The sequence below is a fragment of the Ostrea edulis genome, chromosome 1 (genome assembly GCF_947568905.1).
Source record: "Ostrea edulis chromosome 1, xbOstEdul1.1, whole genome shotgun sequence".
NCBI lineage: Eukaryota > Metazoa > Mollusca > Bivalvia > Ostreida > Ostreidae > Ostrea > Ostrea edulis.
The window spans coordinates 106,768,080-106,786,638 of NC_079164.1; the positions used below are offsets into that span (position 1 = coordinate 106,768,080).

The 18,559-nt window shown below is 37.0% G+C and overlaps 1 protein-coding gene across 1 annotated transcript in view; it reads left to right on the forward strand.

Moving 5' to 3' along the window:
- LOC125667554 (notchless protein homolog 1-like) overlaps nucleotides 1-8,579 on the forward strand; it is a 59,091-nt gene extending 50,512 nt beyond the window's left edge. Inside the window, exon 14 of the mRNA XM_048901100.2 lies at nucleotides 8,425-8,579. Within this exon, the coding sequence (XP_048757057.1) occupies nucleotides 8,425-8,437 (13 nt within the window). The 3' untranslated portion in view covers nucleotides 8,438-8,579. The remainder of the gene's footprint in view (nucleotides 1-8,424) is intronic.
- The last annotated feature ends 9,980 nt before the right edge of the window (nucleotides 8,580-18,559 follow it).

Below are 18,559 nucleotides of genomic sequence, written 5' to 3' on the forward strand. Positions count from 1 at the left end.
TAATCTTCATCATCTTCACCTTTCTCTTGTCATTTGTGTAAGTGTAATGTCACCGAATTACGAAAAAAGCATTGCAAAAGTAGACAACTCATTCTAAGGCACTTGCAGCTGGAGATATGATAACTCAGAACTCCTACTGTGGCTCGTATCTTTGTGTAGGGGTGGATCTCCATACAGCTTGCAAGTTATTGAATGCTGTTCTTACCTTAGATAATTTCTGTTTGAGATCTCTGTTGTTACAGTATTCCCAAGATATGTAAAAGTGTTGGCACATGGTAGGGTCTGGGACTCGTGTATCATGACTAGTGATGGGTTGTCTATATTCAAAGTCCTGACTTCTGTTTTCTTGGTGGTGATTTTTAAATCAATATGTCTCAGCTGCATATTTATGGAGTCTGTTGATTTTACTCTGAATATGCTGATGGGAGTCTGTTGATTTTACTAGATGAATATGCTGATGGGAGTCTGTTGATTTTACTAGATGAATATGCTGATGGGAGTCTGTTGATTTTACTAGATGAATATGCTGATGGGAGTCTGTTGATTTTACTAGATGAATATGCTGATGGGAGTCTGTTGATTTTACTCTGAATATGCTGATGGGAGTCTGTTGATTTTACTAGATGAATTTGCTGATGGGGGTCTGTTGATTTTACTAGATGAATATTCTTATGGGAGTCTCTGATTTTACTCTGAATATGCTGATGGGGGTGTGAGAACAAGACAATAATCATCCACAAGAGTTGATGAGAAAGTGCTACATCTTATGCCTCTTGGAATGTCGGATATTGTGTTTTTCATAATCTTGGGTATGGCTAGGATGAAAAGTGTTGATGGCATAAGACATCCTTGACGTACTACTGTTTTTACTTCAAATTTGATCGCACTGTCTCCATCTGAAGTTGCAGTAGAAGCTTTTTAGGGATGCAATATGATCAAGCTATTTCCAGAGATATCTGAATACTGTCAAAGGCATTTTCAAAGTTGATAATATTCATATATGACTGCCATTGCCATTCATTACATTTCTCTATGATGTTTCTCTGTGTGAATATTTGGTCAACACATCCTTTTCCTGGTCTAAACCCTGCTTGCTCTCGATGCAGTTTCCTAGCTACTGCTGTTGAGATTCCTGTTATGTTTATTTACCCCGCAAACAAAGTTTTATGGGGGGGGGGGGTTGTTATACTGGAATCACCTTGTCCATCCATTTGTTCATAGACATCATTTATCCAAAGGATATCTTTAACAGCAATGAACAGATTTCATTCAAACATTATGTATATCTAATATGATGAATGATGTGCACTTGCTGATTTGATTGACATATTTTGATATTCAAGGAAGTTTCCATTTTGAGTGGTTGTTGTCAGTTTCCAGAGTATATTTTAAAAACCAATGAACAAATTTGATTCAAACTTTGTGTATATTTTATATATGTGATGAAGTTGTGCTCCTGTCATTTTTATTGAGATTCATTAACATTCAAGGAAATTACGGAGAGCATTATGTTTTCCCAGATGTCTTGTAAGATGGTTGACATAAGATCTGGATGTAATTTCTGGAAGTTGTGGTGGTGCTGTGCTGATATCCAGTTCATGTTCAGGATCAATAATTTCATATTCCTGGATTAGAGGTAGTCTGTTCAGGATCAATAATTTCATATTCCTGGATTAGAGGTAGTCTGTTCAGGATCAATAATTTCATATTCCTGGATTAGAGGTAGTCTGTTCAGGATCAATAGTTTCATATTCCTGGATTAGAGGTAGTCTGTTCAGGATCAATAATTTCATATTCCTGGATTGGAGGAGGTCTGTTTAGGATTTCTTAATGGTGTTCTGTCCATCGCTCCTCTTGATCCTTTTCAGATGACAACATTTTACCTGCCTTGTCTTTGATTGGCATGTTTGGAGATGTTGTTTTTGCCACACACAGTTTTTGTTATTATACACCTGTCGTTAGATGGGACATATTATGTTATGGCATTGTCCGTACATCTGGCTGGCTGACTGTTTGTCCTAGGTCCTGTTTTCTGGACTTTTTCCCGTAATGGATGCATGTACAACTTTGAATTTGATCACAATTTCTTCCTCAAGAATGTAAGAGTGAGTTTGCATTTCAGCTGGATTGGTGCACCTTGACCTACTTTAGGGCTATAAGCGCATGTAGATCAAACAGTTTTCTGGACTTTTGTTATGGATACAGAAATTTAGTTATAAGGTTCCTCTCAGAGGAATACAAGTTGGGTATGCATTTCAGCTGGATTGACCTATTCGTCTATGCCCTACATAAGGGCTAAAAGTAGGTCAAACAGTTTTCTGGACATTTTTCATTATGGATAAAGACATTGCCCTGAAATTTAGTCACAGGCTTCCTCTTGAAGGAATACAAGTTTAGTTTGCATTTCAGCTGGATTGGCCCGTCCGTTCATGACCTACATTAAGGATAAATGTAGGTCAGTCAGTTTTCCTGACTTTTTTTCCTTATAGATACAGTTATTGCCCTGAAATATAGTTACAGGCTCCTCTCAGAGGATTACAAGTTCAGTTTGCATTTCAGTTGGATTGATCTGTCCTTGACCTACTTTCAGGCTAAAAGTAGGTCAAACAGTTTCCCACCTTTTTTCCATTACGAATACAGATATTGCCTTGAAATTAAGTCACAAGCTTCCTCTCAGAAGAATACAAATTCAGTTTGCATTTCAGCTGAATTGGTCTGTCCGTCTTTCTGCTTGTCAGTTCAAGGTCATGTTCACCAGTCTTTTTTCTGTAACAAATGCATAAAGAGTGAGTTTGCATTTCAGATGGATTAGTGTACTGTGACCTACTTTCAGGCTAAAAGTAGGTCAAACAGTTCTCTGGGACTTTTTCTCGTTACCGATACAGATATTGCCCTGAAATTTAGTCTCAAGATTGCTCTCTGAGGAATACAAGTTCAGTTATCATTTCAGCTGGATTGGTGAACCATGACCTACTTTAGGGTAGAAGTAGGTAAAAAAAAAAATCCATATTTTTTTCGTTATGGACTTACTTATGGACTGCACTTACATTTTGTTCCAACCTCCCTCTCAGAGAAATACTGTACATACACTGTAATCACTTCACATGTCAGATGGATTGGTGCACCATTACCTACTTTCAAGCTTTTCTATTCAGAATGTGTGTAGTATCAATTCAGAGTGCATAATATGTTTCCAAGTTGAATTTCAATGTCCATATGCGGTACTCTTGTTTTGTGAAAGTTTCCTTGCTCCCCTTTTGATGCTAGATTGTCTTGTTGGTGTGCAATGCCTTTTTAATTAAGTCTCCAAAACGAAGTTTGGAGACTTGTTTTTAATCGGTTCTTATTATTCTTCCGCTTCTTCTTTCTCATACCTAAAACTGTCCAACATCGTTCTCCGTAACCATTTGATAAAAGTATTAGATATTTAAGGATATGATAGGCCAATGTATCTGGAGGTGCAGAAATGTTTTTGTTTTTTTTAGATTGAAGGAGATCAAAGAGGGTTTAAAACTCTATGGGGAAAAAATTAATTCCAAAATCCAACATATGTAACTTGGCAAATATGATAGATAGAGTCCTGGGTTCTTCGAAAATGAAAGGGCCTACAAATTAGTATCAAGGTCAAGTGACCTTGACCTCTTACCATGAACATAAAAACTGGTATAACTTTAAAACTGGGGCTGATAGCAACATGAGATCTTCAGAAATGGCAAGAGGATGACAGAAACTACAAATTAGTATCAAGGTCAAGTGACTTCAGTGACCTTGACCCCTGACCTGTGAACATAAAATTGGTATTACTTAAGAACCAGATCGAATAGAGACATGGGGTCTTCAGAAATTATGAAAGGATGATGCGATCTGCAAATTAGTATCAAGGTCATGTAACTCCAGTGACCTTGACCTCTGACTTTGAACATACAAACTCATATTAACTTTAGAACTGGAATTGATGGAGACATTGAACTGTCAGAAATGATAAGGGGATGATAAGATCTGTAAGCTAGAATCAAGGTCTAGTGACTCCAGTGACCTTGACATCTGGTCTTAGATCATGAATTTGGTATTACTTAAGAACTTTGTATTACTAAAGAACTAGGTCTGATAAAGAGATGGGATCTTCAGAAATAATAAAAGGATGATGAGATTTACAAATTGGTATCAAGGTCAAGTGACTCCAATGACCTTGACCAAAATCTGGTATAACTTTAAAACTGGGACTGATAGAGACATGGAATTTTCAGAAATGATAAAAGGATGTAGTAACCTACAAACTAGCATCTCCAGTGACCTTGATTATAAACTTGTATAACTTTAGAACTGATAGAGATCATCAAAAATTATGAGAGGATGTTGGGACCTACAAACTAGGATCAAGGTCAAGTGAAAAGGGTTTTTTTTGTTGTTGAAAAATTTCAAAATCAAAGTCTTGGTGATCTAGATTTGTCATATGAAGTTAAAATTGGCATGTATTTTGTCAAGGGAGGAAAATAGTAGTACTCAGAAAAAGTCACTTCTATACAGCCAGTACTTTGTTTATAATCGGTAGATTATAATCATACCTTGTTTTCATTTGTATTTCACTGTATTCACTTTGGTATTTCTGCTTTAATCTCTCAGACTTTGCTTCATTCACTTTCTTTTTGACATCTCATCTTAGGTGGATCATTGTCTAGGTTCCAAGTGTTATCCAATCTCCACTCTTTTGTTCTTGTTTGTATCCCAAACTCTTTTCACAGGATTCAACATAGATGTTACAGATTTTCCTCTACTTTTCATCAATGAATTCCATGCTGGCATCTGACTCTTTTCGTGCATGTCAAACCTATTTCTGAGTGTGATGTTGTTGAATTCATTTCTTAATTTGTTGTTCTAGTAGTTTGTCTACATCAAACTCTCTTCCCCCCCCCCCCCCCCCCCCCCCCCCCCCCCCCCCCCCCCCCATCATTGTGCATCAGTTTAAGTTTGATATTTGCTGTTACTAGGTGATGGTCACTATCAGCACCTCTCTTCACTTTGACATCATAAAGTCCTTCTCCACATTCCATTGACTACAATATGATCAATCTGGTTTTTATCAAATGGCAGGTCAGCTTTTGGACACTCATCATTGCATGATATTAATACAGTAAATGTAACAAAAAAATAACATTAAATTTGTAAGGAGTCGGAATCGTCATGCAATAGCTGTGGATGTTTTTTACAACATAATTGGTCTTGGTCGGATTTGTCATTGTCAGCGGTGGCATTGTGTGATGGCATTATGATCTATTGTCAAATGACACACAACATGTTTTCAAGGTTTTCATAACAAAATTATGTTGGAATGTAAATATTTCAGTTCAAGTGAAATATTCTGATAGGGACTGGAAAATGGTAACTCTATAGTTCAGTTTTCCATTCAGATTGTATGCTTTTATGGTCAGTTATTTGTTGATAGGTCCCTGACAAGGAATTCATTAAAGGTGATTCACATTGGACATTATCTGGCCTGTGAAAAAAATAAAAAGTTCATGGTTTCATTTTTTTGACATACAAAAATGTTCAGAAAGATTATGACATTTTCACAGTCATTATAGCAATTTTGTTTTCTGAAAAAAAAATTCAAAACTGCCATAGAATTTAGATATTTTTCTAAATTTTGTACAGAGCATATACTTATGATCTATTTTTTTTTTTGTATATGCTATTTATAAATCTGTTATCAATGTTTTACATATATCATGACATTTTACTTTTTGGATCAAGAGATGCACTCATATTCAAATTCTTTATAGTACACGTACATATCAAAATGAGGCAATTCTCCATTAAAAAAAATCAAGAACTTTACAAATCATGCCCTGTGAAATCCTCTGAAGGAATGCCTAGGCTTAAACATTGTACAAGCCTCTACTTTATATTTCTACTTAAAATTAGGTACAAGCAAATGGAAATTAACAGGGCTATCTTATGCATAAAGTGTACCTAGTCCTTTTCATAGATACCCCTGTATTAAAGCTGTTTGACAGAGTTCTCTATAGTATCAAATAGTATAGTACATTGTGAAAGCTTGCAGTAGCTGGGTGTATTGGACTTTTCTGGACAGTGCACTATAATCTAGTCCAGCTGTTTATGTCGCTATAACTTCTGTTTTCTCATTAACTTTTCCTCTGATGCATATGCCGAGGGGTGAACAGTTTTATTGCTCTCTGAAAAATTTACTATCATTATACTTGTCTTTTCCAATCAGTGAATCTGGCATCAATTACATTAAAAGGTCTACATTCACTTATGAGTTTAGGACACCAAGAATGTCCATTTCAATGTTTACAGCGTGTAACAAAGGTTGGGGTGACATTTACAGCAGGTCAAGAACAGTTGACTTCACATTTACTGCAGTTTTATGTGGCCTCAGTGATTGCAAAGCCCAGTTTTATGTTCCAGGAAGGGGAGAGGGGATTAGATTCAGATTGTTTGACTGTTTTATTATCTCTCAGTAATGTATTAAAAAAGACACAAATGATAATTAATTTCATTGAAAGCCTTCAACACTTTGGTCAGAGAGACTTGGCTCATATGGTTTTTATTCTCAATGGAAAACTTTTCAACAAGTTGTAGGTATAAGCAGGGTTGTATTTCGTTTCAATGTGGCATTCATCTTTGTTCAAAACAGGTAAATGCCTCATTTGTCACTGGGAATAAAGTGAATACATTATGTCCCTAACATCCTATGATCTGACCTTTTGCTTTGAGGCTATCACCTCTTTTCCTTTTCAACTGTAACATTTTGACCTTTCTGTAAGAAGATGGCATTTATTTGAAGGTGAATGTTTCCTGTATTGCAGCAGTGGTAGACCACAGAAGGCTCTCAAAATAGGTCTGCCAGCTTTTGTGCAGTGTGCTAAAAGAAGTCTAATTTCATATAATTCAATGAGTTGTTGTGAATGTGTAAGATTTTTTCTGAAGAAAAAAATGTTGTCAGTGAGATTCCAATGTCAGATACCTCTTCTTCTTTGTAATGGCCGTCAGATGACAGATGACAGTTGATGAAGTTTTTACCTTCTGGCCTGGAAAAAGCTAGACTTTCAGCTTGTTGTTTTGCTTTGAACATCACAGATTTTCACCTGATCAAAGATGTGTCTTTACTTTTGATCATTACATAGAAAGGATAGTGTCTCTTGTCCTGCCCAACCATCATTCAGACTGTGACAAATATAGATATTTGCATTGCATCTGTTTGTCCTGAAGATAATACTAGATTTTATCAAACATCTTATTTTCACCACTTTCTTCAACACTGTCCATTAAGTCAATGTATGAATCTCTATGTAAAGTGTTTACTAATTGGTAAAATATTCAATGATCGGAGATAATAATTTTGATTTGAGGTATTATTTACACAAATAAAAAAAGGATACCTTGATATTGGAACTGGATCTTGTATTTTCTTTCTCATGAACTGACATTCCAAACTCGTCATTTTTGCTCACTAAACTCAATAGCATTTCAAAATCATTGATGTGATTTAAATTTCCAAGTAACTTGTGGCAAGCATCAACTGAATTTTCTTAATATGGATGATAGGTATAGAGGCTATAGCTTCCAAACACACACTTTTTTTTTCAAAATTGTGCAATTTAATATTAAATTATATTAAACAATTGTAATTAATATTACAAGAGATTGCTTGTTTAGTTTGTAGGAAAAAATCAGATTTATATCATGGGTTCTTTTAAATACTGTTTCTCCTAATTTACACTGGGTTATATAGAGAATTATTTATTTCATCTTCAACTGTTATATGTTCCAAACATATGATTTCTCTAAAAAGTTGTTTGATATAGAAATATGTTATATTCAATGCTTGCGTTTGAAATATGAAAAATATTATCCGTTCAGTTTTCAAGAATAACCAGACTAAGTCACTTGTATCACAAGTCCTCTTTTCACCGCCACCCTTCATTATTAATGTGTATGAAAGTTTGTGTGTCATATATTATATACATAGATGCTAGTAAAATACTTTAAATGGGAGGTGCTAGTAAATTAAACAGATCTAATGTATTTTTATGACATATGCTCAGAGAAGTATGCACCAGATTTCGAATGTGAAATGTTGAAGACTGTATTCAAACTTTTCTTTTTTTGAATGACATTTTGAAAATGAAAAAAAAAAATATTTCATCAATTCATAATTTATTTATATTATATACATATATTTGTGGACATCAGCTGATTGAATTGAAACAAAAGTCACCAAAGTTTCACAAGAAACCCCCCTAACGTGACGTGTTAATGTTTTGTGATGCAATAGCATGCACAACAACATCACAACATTATGCAGAGAGTGGAAAAATTTAAACCTGCAATAGTTCTTAATAACTCAAGTAGGAAGTAATTTTGGAAGTGTGTATTTAAAGTTCATTTCTTGTATTACAGATGGAGAAAGTAACAGAAGGAAAGACAACAGATGCCTACATGTACTGTACTATGATAAGCATGAGGGGAAGAAGAATACAGCCATTAAAGAGACTTGTATTTATATATGTACATGTACATGAATATATGTATTTAGATATATGTATTCAATAGTCTCCAGTGTTCTGTTCTATTTGTCCTTGGCTGTAAATTTGACAGAATCAAGAAAGAGAATCTCCCGTAATGTAACCCTCGAGGTGTTGGTCTCCAGTTTTTGACTTGGTTTGTAAAATCAAGATTTGTCAAAAGCAAATTACTCATCTGAGCTGAAAGAGACCAACGAAATAAGCTGAAAGAGACCAACGAAATAGCACCCTTTATTTCAACATACCAGTTTAAGTACCAGCACTCTGTATTGTAAACAGCATGAGTCAGATAATGGAACAAATTGCTATGACAATATTATGTTGTAATTCATGCTATCAATTAGATGTTGCTTAAGATCAGCAGAGTTTGAGTTTAAGAAAAGGATAAGCAGAGATGGACATCAATGGAAACAGTTCAGTGTTCTGTACTAGATTATTTGTATAAGATATACATTTTATTATCATGTCCTTCATTACATATCTTATGAGCAGATGGATCAAAAGTTTCAATTTCTCCGACGATGAAATTCAACGTGTGTAAGCATGTGATAATTTTTGTAACTCTCTGATTTGAAATTGAATGTATGCGGGTGACAATTGATTTGAAATTGGATTTATTTTTGGAAATGAAGGCTGTATGAGTGACTGCTAGGTGCAGTCGGTGCACTGATTGTTCTTTCAGTGTGCATTCTGCACAATTCTGTAAATGCCTTTGTAGCAGCTTTTGTGTGGACTATTGGAAAGACAGGAATTAAGGCTAGGAAGAGGATTAAAGACATTGACAACCCTCAGAATATAAGCGGATTCATCCAAATGTCAGATGTTCAACTTCAAAAACAAAAAAGACTAGTAACTGTAATCTCAGCAGGAGGGAATGTAGTGGAAAGACAAGCCATTAAGCACTCACTAGAAGTCAGCACTTGATGGCCTGGGGTCAGGGAAGGGAGACACAGGAGTGTGATACAAGTTGACTTGCTGATAAATAATTTGATTGATTTTTTTATTTTGGTTAAAGAAACCTCGGACAAAATGATGTGGAATCTGGACCATAATTTCTTTAAGTAATTGAACTACACAATGGGTTACATTATTAGTATTAGTATTGAAGAGATAAATTTCAATTGACGAATAGCTAGATTATGAACTGTGATGCTTCATGCAGGCATACTTAATGAAGTGCGGTATTCAAAACTGAAATCTATTTTTTATATTTACATTCTAATTTCATTTCTGTCGGAATCCCCACTTGTTAAAATAAACGTACTATATTTATCCAGATTCATATGCACAATGTTTACAACTGCATCACATTCATGAGAAAATGGCTATCAGTACAATTTGTAAAGACATCAGAGGGAAACGCATTGTAAACGTAAATATATTCAAAAATTTGTTATACATTGTGTTTCTATATTCTGATGATGACATTTAATGTATATGGTTATTGCTCATAGATTATAACAGTTACATTCAATCAATGTTTATGACCTCTTGACCAAGAAACCAATAGGGATCTTTACTACCTGCTATTTCTATAGCAAAGAAAGCTGAAATAGTTCTCCTAATGGTGTCCAAAACATAGTTATTATACCCCCCGAACGAAGATCAGGGAGTATATAGGAATCGCTCTGTCTGTCTGTCCGTCTGTGCAGATTCGTGTCCGGGCCATAACTTCTTTGTTCTTTGACTTAGGCATACCATATTTGGCACACAGGTGGATCACCATGAGATGATGTGTCGAGTACCTTCATGACCTCTATATGACCTTGACCTTTGACCTCAAGGTTTTTTTTTACAATGGATTCGTGTCCAGGCCATAACTTCTTTGTTCTTTGACATAGGCATACCATATTTGACACATGAGTGTATCACCATAAGACGATGTGTCATGTACCTTCATGAACTCCATATGACCTTGAACTCAAGGTCAAAATTGATTATAGGGTTTTGACATAGTCATACCATAAGACATGGGTGTATCACCATGAGACTATGTGTCATGTACATTCATGACCTCTTTATGACCTTGAACTTTGATCTCAAGGTCAAAATTATAGGTTTATACCATGGATTTGTGTTCGGACTATATCTTCCATTTTCTTCTACAAAGGCAAACCATATTTTTACACTCAGGAAAGAGGTAATTTATACCTATTAACAACACCCTTTGGGAGATTGGGATAAGCGGGGGGTATTCTTAGTGAGCACACAGTACCTCTTGTATTCAATTGCTGTGGCCTTGTCCTATAATATCCAGAAATCAATAAGGAACGTTGTTTTACAAGGAAATTATCAGTCTCTTCCAGTGACCTTCAACTTTTACATTTTATCTGCAAAACCAATAGGGATTCAGGTCTGTGATGGATGTAGAAGTGGAAATATAGCAGAAGTTTTTACATACCAAGAATTTCAAAATCACCCTTTCAGTGACATTGACTTTTGATATTTAACCTTGAAAACCAATTGAAAGGAAGATCTGTTTGCAAATTCCATATTGAAAAAATGGGTTTAACTTGGAAATGTTCTTTGTGACCTTGATCTTTCACTTTTCACCTTAAATAGAAACTTAAGTTAAAGTGGCATTAGCTGTGAAAATGATGGCAACCATTTTTAGCTCACCTGAGCTGAAAGCTCAAGTGAGCTTTTCTGATCACCCGTAGTCCGGCGTCCAGCCTTCTGTCTGTCTGTCTGTAAACTTTTAACATTTTTTACTTCTTCTCAAAAACCACTGGGCCAATTTCAACCAAAGTTGGCACAAAGCATCCTTAGGTAAAGGGAATTCTAAATTGTTAAAATAAAGGGCCAAGCCACCTTCCAAGGGGAGATAATCAAGAAAAGGTAAAAATAGAGTAGGGTCATTCAAAAATCTTCTTCTCAAGAACCACTGAGCCAGAAAAGCTGAGATTTACATGAAAGCTTCCTTATATAGTGCAGATTCAAGTTTGTTCAAATCATGGCCCCTGGGGGTTGGATGGGGCCACAATAGGGGATCAAAGTTTTACATACAAATATATAGGATAAATCTTTAAAAATCCTCTCAAGAACCACTGGGCTAGAAAAGCTGAGATTTACATGAAAGCTTCCTGACATAATGCAGATTCAAGTTTGTTCAAATGGCCCCTTAGGGTATGATGGGGCCACAATAGAATGGGGTCACAAGGGTGGGGATATCAAAGTTTTGCATACAGATATATAGGGAAAATCTTTAAATATTAGCCAAGTGACTCAGGTGTGCGATGTGGCCCTTGGGCCTCTTGTTTCTCAAATCTCTCAGTGGCATAGGAATATATATTAATGACTGATAAAAACATTTAATTTGTACAAAAACAAGAGAAACCTAATAAAACTATGTTAGGAAATTGTTGTCTTGCAAGACAATAATTATTTAGTCACCAATATCACATATTCATGTGCCTGTTTGAAATAATTATTAGTAAATACTGGTGTTATTACTGAAATATATGATGTAGAACAATTTTCATTGAATTCAAATTTTGGTGACAAATTGCAGATAATGCCCCTTTAGATAATCTAGAAAATAAAGAATTCAACTGAAATCTTGTACAGAGGAAATTTCAGTTTTTGATATCTATATCTATACATGTTTGCAAATACACGTGATTCCACATATTGCAAAAAGAAAGAAAAAGAGAAACATCAGTGAAAACTATGACATTGAAATATGTGTAATAACTTGGAACAAATAAATCTAAAAAAAAAAATATATAAAACTGATAAACGGGTAGTAATCGTAAAATGTGCGATTTGTATGTGACCCATTGATTGGTTCCAAGGTTTAAAATGTTTCAAAAGCAGCAGAAAAACACCGATTTGATGGACAGTAAACTGTCAACAGAACAATGAACAAATACAAAAGAAAATATGGAGGATGTTGAACCTTTTTTTTTGGGGTGGGGGGGGGGGGGCTCCAAACCCTGTGGCTTTTAATCTGTGTGCACATTAATTCTCCCCTGGCTATGCCCCTGCATGGGAAGTACTACAGTACCTGGCTGAGAGTGAGTCATTTCATTTCTTCACTATATACATATATTTTATTGAAAAATGCCTTTATGAAAAAAACTTATTGCAACTTTATTTGCAACATTATTTTTATGGTTAAGATATTATAAAATACAGAACTGTGTGCAGTTTCTTCACAAGATTTCAAAATGATTTTATCTGTAGTTATTGCAGTGAGATCACATGTGAAATGTTACAGCACAAATTTGTCAAAATATTAAAGTATTTTGAGGTTATAAACTTTCCCTTAATGAATCTTTGTAATCAATGTATCACAAATTGTTTAGCATCTTGTGAAAAAAAAATTTAACAATTTAAAGTTTTTAAAGAAAATGGAAATTGGACTCAACTGACCTCACAATAAGTTTTTATGAAATATACTGTGCAAGAAATGAAATGATGACTCACTTATGGCCAGTTACATACAGTGTCTTGCCCGGGTGTGGATCTGGAATAATTTGGATACCATACTGGTATCAGTTTACTTGCTGTAGAGATGGCTGGTGGTGAAGATGTTAAATTACCCATTCAAAAGATCATGGAGCAAGGTCACTGCCTGTAAATTTGCAGATATGACTGGTGTCTCTTGAGTCAAAGGGTTATAGGTCACATGTACTTGCTACAGAGATGGTGGGCATTGATTTCTAGGTTGATAGATCAAGGTCATATATAGTTAGTTCATGGATGTAGCAATGGTGTTGACACAATAAAAATATATGCTATGATGTGCTACAGAGACTATCTACAAGTTGTTCTACTTGCTTTGCTGAGTTTTCTTTATTTTCCAGCCTAAATCAATCTGACTTCTCTACTTGCTTTGCTGAGTTTTCATTATTTTCCAGCCTAAATCAATCTGACTTTTCTCAGTTTGTCAGTGTTTTGGATTCGGCTCAATGAATTTTAATTTTGTTGTTGTTGATATTTTAAGCTGCACTAAAAACAAACTCATTTCGAAATATATAGTAACCATTGGATAATTGGTCTTAATTTATCTGCATGATGATATTTTAGTTTGGGAAGCTGTGGTGGAGAATTTGCCAGTCTTATTAAAACCACCCCCTTCTTCTTACACTTGTCCTGACCTTGGAGTGTAAGGAGGATGGGGTGGGGGTGTTAAGGTAACTCCACTTTCATGGGACTTTGCATTATTATGGGTTAAAAAAAGAACAAGAGTACCACAAACAGTACAACATACACCAGTCGGACAGTGAAATTTAACCTGGAGGCATATTGTGCACTCTGAATTGATACCACACACATTCTGAATACAAAACCCTCAAAGTAGGTTATAGTACACTTGGCCAATTCATCTGACATGAACTGATTATGTATTTCTCTGAAAGGGAGCTTGTGACGAAATTTTTGGGCAACACCTGTGACCATACTGAAAAAAAAAAAACCTGGAAAACTGTTTGACCTATTTCTACCCTTAAAGTAGGTCATGTTGCACCAATCCAGCTGAAATGCTAACTGCAGATATATTCCTCCAGAGAGGAAGCTTGTGATCAAATTTAGGGCTGTATCGGTAATGTAAAGAACTGCAGAAAACTGTTCGACCTACCTTTAGCTAGAAAGTAGGTCACGGTACACTAATCCAGCTGAAATGCAAACTCACTCTAAGGCTTCTTGAGGAAGAAATTGCAACCAAATTTCAGCACTGTAAATGCATCTGTTACAGAAAAAAGTCTGGAAAACATTACCTTGGTCTGACACACAGACAAACGGACAAACCAATTCAGCTGAAATGCAAACTGAACTTGTATTCCTCCAAGACTAAATGCCAGGACAATATCTGTATCCGTGATGGAAAAAAACCCAAGAAAGACTGTTTGAATTATTTTTAGCTCAAACGAGGTCAAGGACAGACCAATCCAGCTGAAATGCAAACTGAAGTTGTATTCCTCCAAGAGGAAATGTGTGACTAAATTTCGGGGCAATATCTGTATCCGTAATGGGGGGGGGGGCGAAATACTGTATGACCTATTTTTAACCCGAAAGTAGGTCAAGGACGGACCAATCTAGCTAAAATTCATTCTGTACTTGTATTCCTCCAAGAGGAAGCCTGTGATTAAATTTCAGCGCAATATATATCCATAATGGAAAAAAAATTCCCGAAAAACTGCTTGACCTACTTTTAGTCCTAATACGGACAGACGGGCCAATACAGCTGAGATGCAAACCGAACTTGTATCTCTCCGAGAGGAAGCTTGTGACTAAATTCCAGGGCAATATCTGTACCTGTAACGAAAACAGGTCTGGAAAACAGTTTGACCTACTTATAGCCTTAAAGTAGGTCAAAGTGCACCAATCCAACTGAAATGGAAATTCACTCATACGCTTCTTGAAGGAGAAATTGTGGTCCAATTTCAAAGTTGTGCATGCATCCGTTACGCATACAGGGTCCAGAAAGCATGACCTCTGACAGCTAACAAGATAGCCAGACAGCCGCACGGACAGCGCCAACAATAATGACGGCCGGAAATAAACTAATAATCTCCACTTGATATATATATATATATATATATATATATTTTTATTTTTATTTTTTTAAGATGTCAGACATTCAGACATGCGTATACGGGGGTGTACATATCAACATCAGAAATTAGCATTTTCATAAAGGGTACAAAAAGAAAAAGAACAAAAGTTAAATTGATAAAACTTTTATTCTAACAGTTTCAAAACACGCTTACTTTGTGGTTTTAGAAAAACTTAACTTTGGATATCAGGGAAATCATTGTGTACAATAGAAACAAGAGGCCCACAGGCCTTATCAATCGCCTGAGTACCGGCTGTGAAATCTGGGGCGAAAGTTCCTGTTCTAAATATCTAAGCTAAATTCAAATATTCAGCAACAGTATCAAACAAACAGTGTTCTTAAAACTGAAATACCCTCAAAAGTGCCTATACTGGTGAAAGGCTTTGCATAATACGTGCATTAATAACATTACATGACATAACGAGGTGACCGGGTAGCTTCTCACCGCTGCGACCCAAGTTCGATCTCCGTGATCGGCAGTGGTTGTATGTGAGAGGTATGGTGGTCGCCCGCTTGGACTCGTGGGTTTTTTCCAGGTACTCCAGTTTCAAATTCCTCCCACATAAATGACCCCCTGGAGCAAACAGCCGTGCATCAAAGGACCCCATTGGAAATAAGCTTACGAGCTTTCATGGGTTATCCTTGGTATGTATATTTTATTTATGTATATACCGAATAAACATTGACTTATTTTATTTGACTAATTTGGACCCATCCTGGGGTTGCAAAATTTAACATTTTTTGTACACCCTTTTCTGCTTTTCCTAAATATACATTTAGTTTTTATATTGTATCAGCAAACTTAAAGAAGTCCTTCAAATGATGACGACAAAATCACTATGATAATTTTGGCTCCACCCTGAAACCAAACCCTTACCCCCATCCCCATCATGAAATTTACAATTATGATAAAGGACTACCTACTCCTTCTAAATATCTGTTTAGCTTCAATTAAGTATCATTGCATTAAAGCTGATATAATTAATATGTTTTTATTTAGTTTTCCTTAGAGGTATGAGGTTGTAGAGAAGAATATTTTTGAAAATTGGTAAAGTTTTGGTAGTTTTCGCCCCGGGGTACAGGAGTCCTGAAATTTACAATTCATGTCCCCCTTGTCCAGACGATGCTTCATACCAACTTTGAACAGAACTGAAATGGTAGTTATCAAGAAGAAGTTAAAAATATTAAGTTTTTAACACATTTAAAAACTGGCCATCTTGGCCCCACCCTGATACCGAAATATCTACCCCCCTCCCCACCCCACCCCCCACCCCCCCCCCCCCCACCCCCTAAAATATTGGTAGTTATCAAGAAGTTAAAAATGTTCAATTGTTAACGCACGTCGACGAACGCAGACCAATTGTGATAGGTCACCTGAGTTTTAGCCTAAATACACCACCAGCATGGGAGTTACTACCCTTGACAATTTATTCTATTATGAATAATTGATTATTTTTGGAAAATATGTACCTAATTTTCAGACTCAAATAGTTTACCAGATTTTTTATTTTACGTAGTGAATAAAATTCTTATACAAATATAAATCTACCACGCACCAGGTTATATTTTAAAATTTAAAAAGAATTTGCAAGTTACGACGTCACAATAGCTACATGTATATATTGGCATCCCTGCCCCCCCCCCCCCCCCCCCCCTTTTTTTTCGTCGCAAACCACGGTAAATTGTTTCATTCTATTTCACAAACAATTTTGTGAAATAGAATGAAACAACAACCCGTGGTTTTCGACGATGTCCTGTCGCATTTGTTACGAAATAACATGTACAGCATGTTTCATCCTGCACATTCACAGATTCGATAGTCATATATGTGACTGAGCACGTTTGTAACACATACCATATCTCATCCCATTGTATCATACCCACCTGTCTTCCACTCCCGGACTGAAAATGGGATCACGGTTTGATGTGGGGTAATGGGATCACGGTTTGTTGTGGGGTAATGGGATCACGGTTTGTTGTGGGGTAATGGGATCACGGTTTGTTGTGGGATGACGGGATCACGGTTTGGTTTGGGGTGATGGGATCACGGTTTGATGTGGAATGATGGGATCACGGTTTGATGTGGGGTAATGGGATCACGGTTTGATGTGGGGTGATGGGATCACGGTTTGTAGTGGGGTAATGGGATAACGGTTTGCTGTGGTGTAATGGGATCACGGTTTGATGTGGGATAATGGGATCACGGTTTGTTGTGGGGTAGTGGGATCACGGTATGATGTGGGATAATGGGATCACGGTTTGTTGTGGGATAGTGGGATCACGGTTTGATGTGGGGTAGTGGGATCACGGTATGATGTGGGATAATGGGATCACGGCATGATGTGGGATAATGGGATCACGGTTTGGTGTGGGATAATGGGATCACGGTTTGGTGTGGGATAATGGGATCACGGTTTGATGTGGGGTAAGGGGATCACGGTTTGTTGTGGGGTAGTGGGATCACGGTTTGATGTGGGGTAGTGGGATCACGGTTTGATGTGGGATAATGGGATCACGGTTTGATGTGGGATAATGGGATTACGGTTTGATGTGGGATAATGGGATCACGGTTTGATGTGGGATAATGGGATCACGGTTTGATGTGGGATAATGGGATCACGGTTTGGTGTGGGGTAATGGGATCACGGTTTGGTGTGGGGTAATGGGATCACGGTTTGGTGTGGGGTAATGGGATCACGGTTTGATGTGGGGTAATGGGATCACGGTTTGGTGTGGGGTAATGGGATCACGGTTTGGTGTGGGGTAATGGGATCACGGTTTGATGTGGGGTAAGGGGATCACGGTTTGATGTGGGGTAATGGGATCATGGTTTGATGTGGGGTAGTGGGATCACGGTTTGATGTGAGATAATGGGATCACGGTTTGATGTGGATAATGGGATCACGGTTTGATGTGGGCTAATGGGATGTTGTGGGGTAATGGGATCACGGTTTGTTGTGGGGTAATGGGATAACAGTTTGTTGTGGGGTAATGGGATCACGGTTTGATGTGGGGTAATGGGATCACGGTTTGATGTGGGGTAATGGGATAACGGTTTGATGTGGGGTAATGGGATAACGGTTTGATGTGGGATAGTGGGATCACGGTTTGGTGTGGGTAATGGGATCACGGTTTGATGTGGGATAGTGGGATCACGGTTTGATGTGGGGTAATGGGATCACGGTTTGATGCGGGGTAGTGGGATCACGGTTTGATGTGGGGTAATGGGATCACGGTTTGATGTGGGGTAGTGGGATCACGGTTTGATGTGGGGTAACGGGATCACGGTTTGATGTGGGTAATGGGATCACGGTTTGATATGGGATAATGGGATCACAGTTTGGTGTGGGGTAATGGGATCACGGTTTGACGTGGGGTAATGGGATCACGGTTTGACGTGGGGTAATGGGATCACGGTTTGATGTGGGGTAATGGGATCACGGTTTGACGT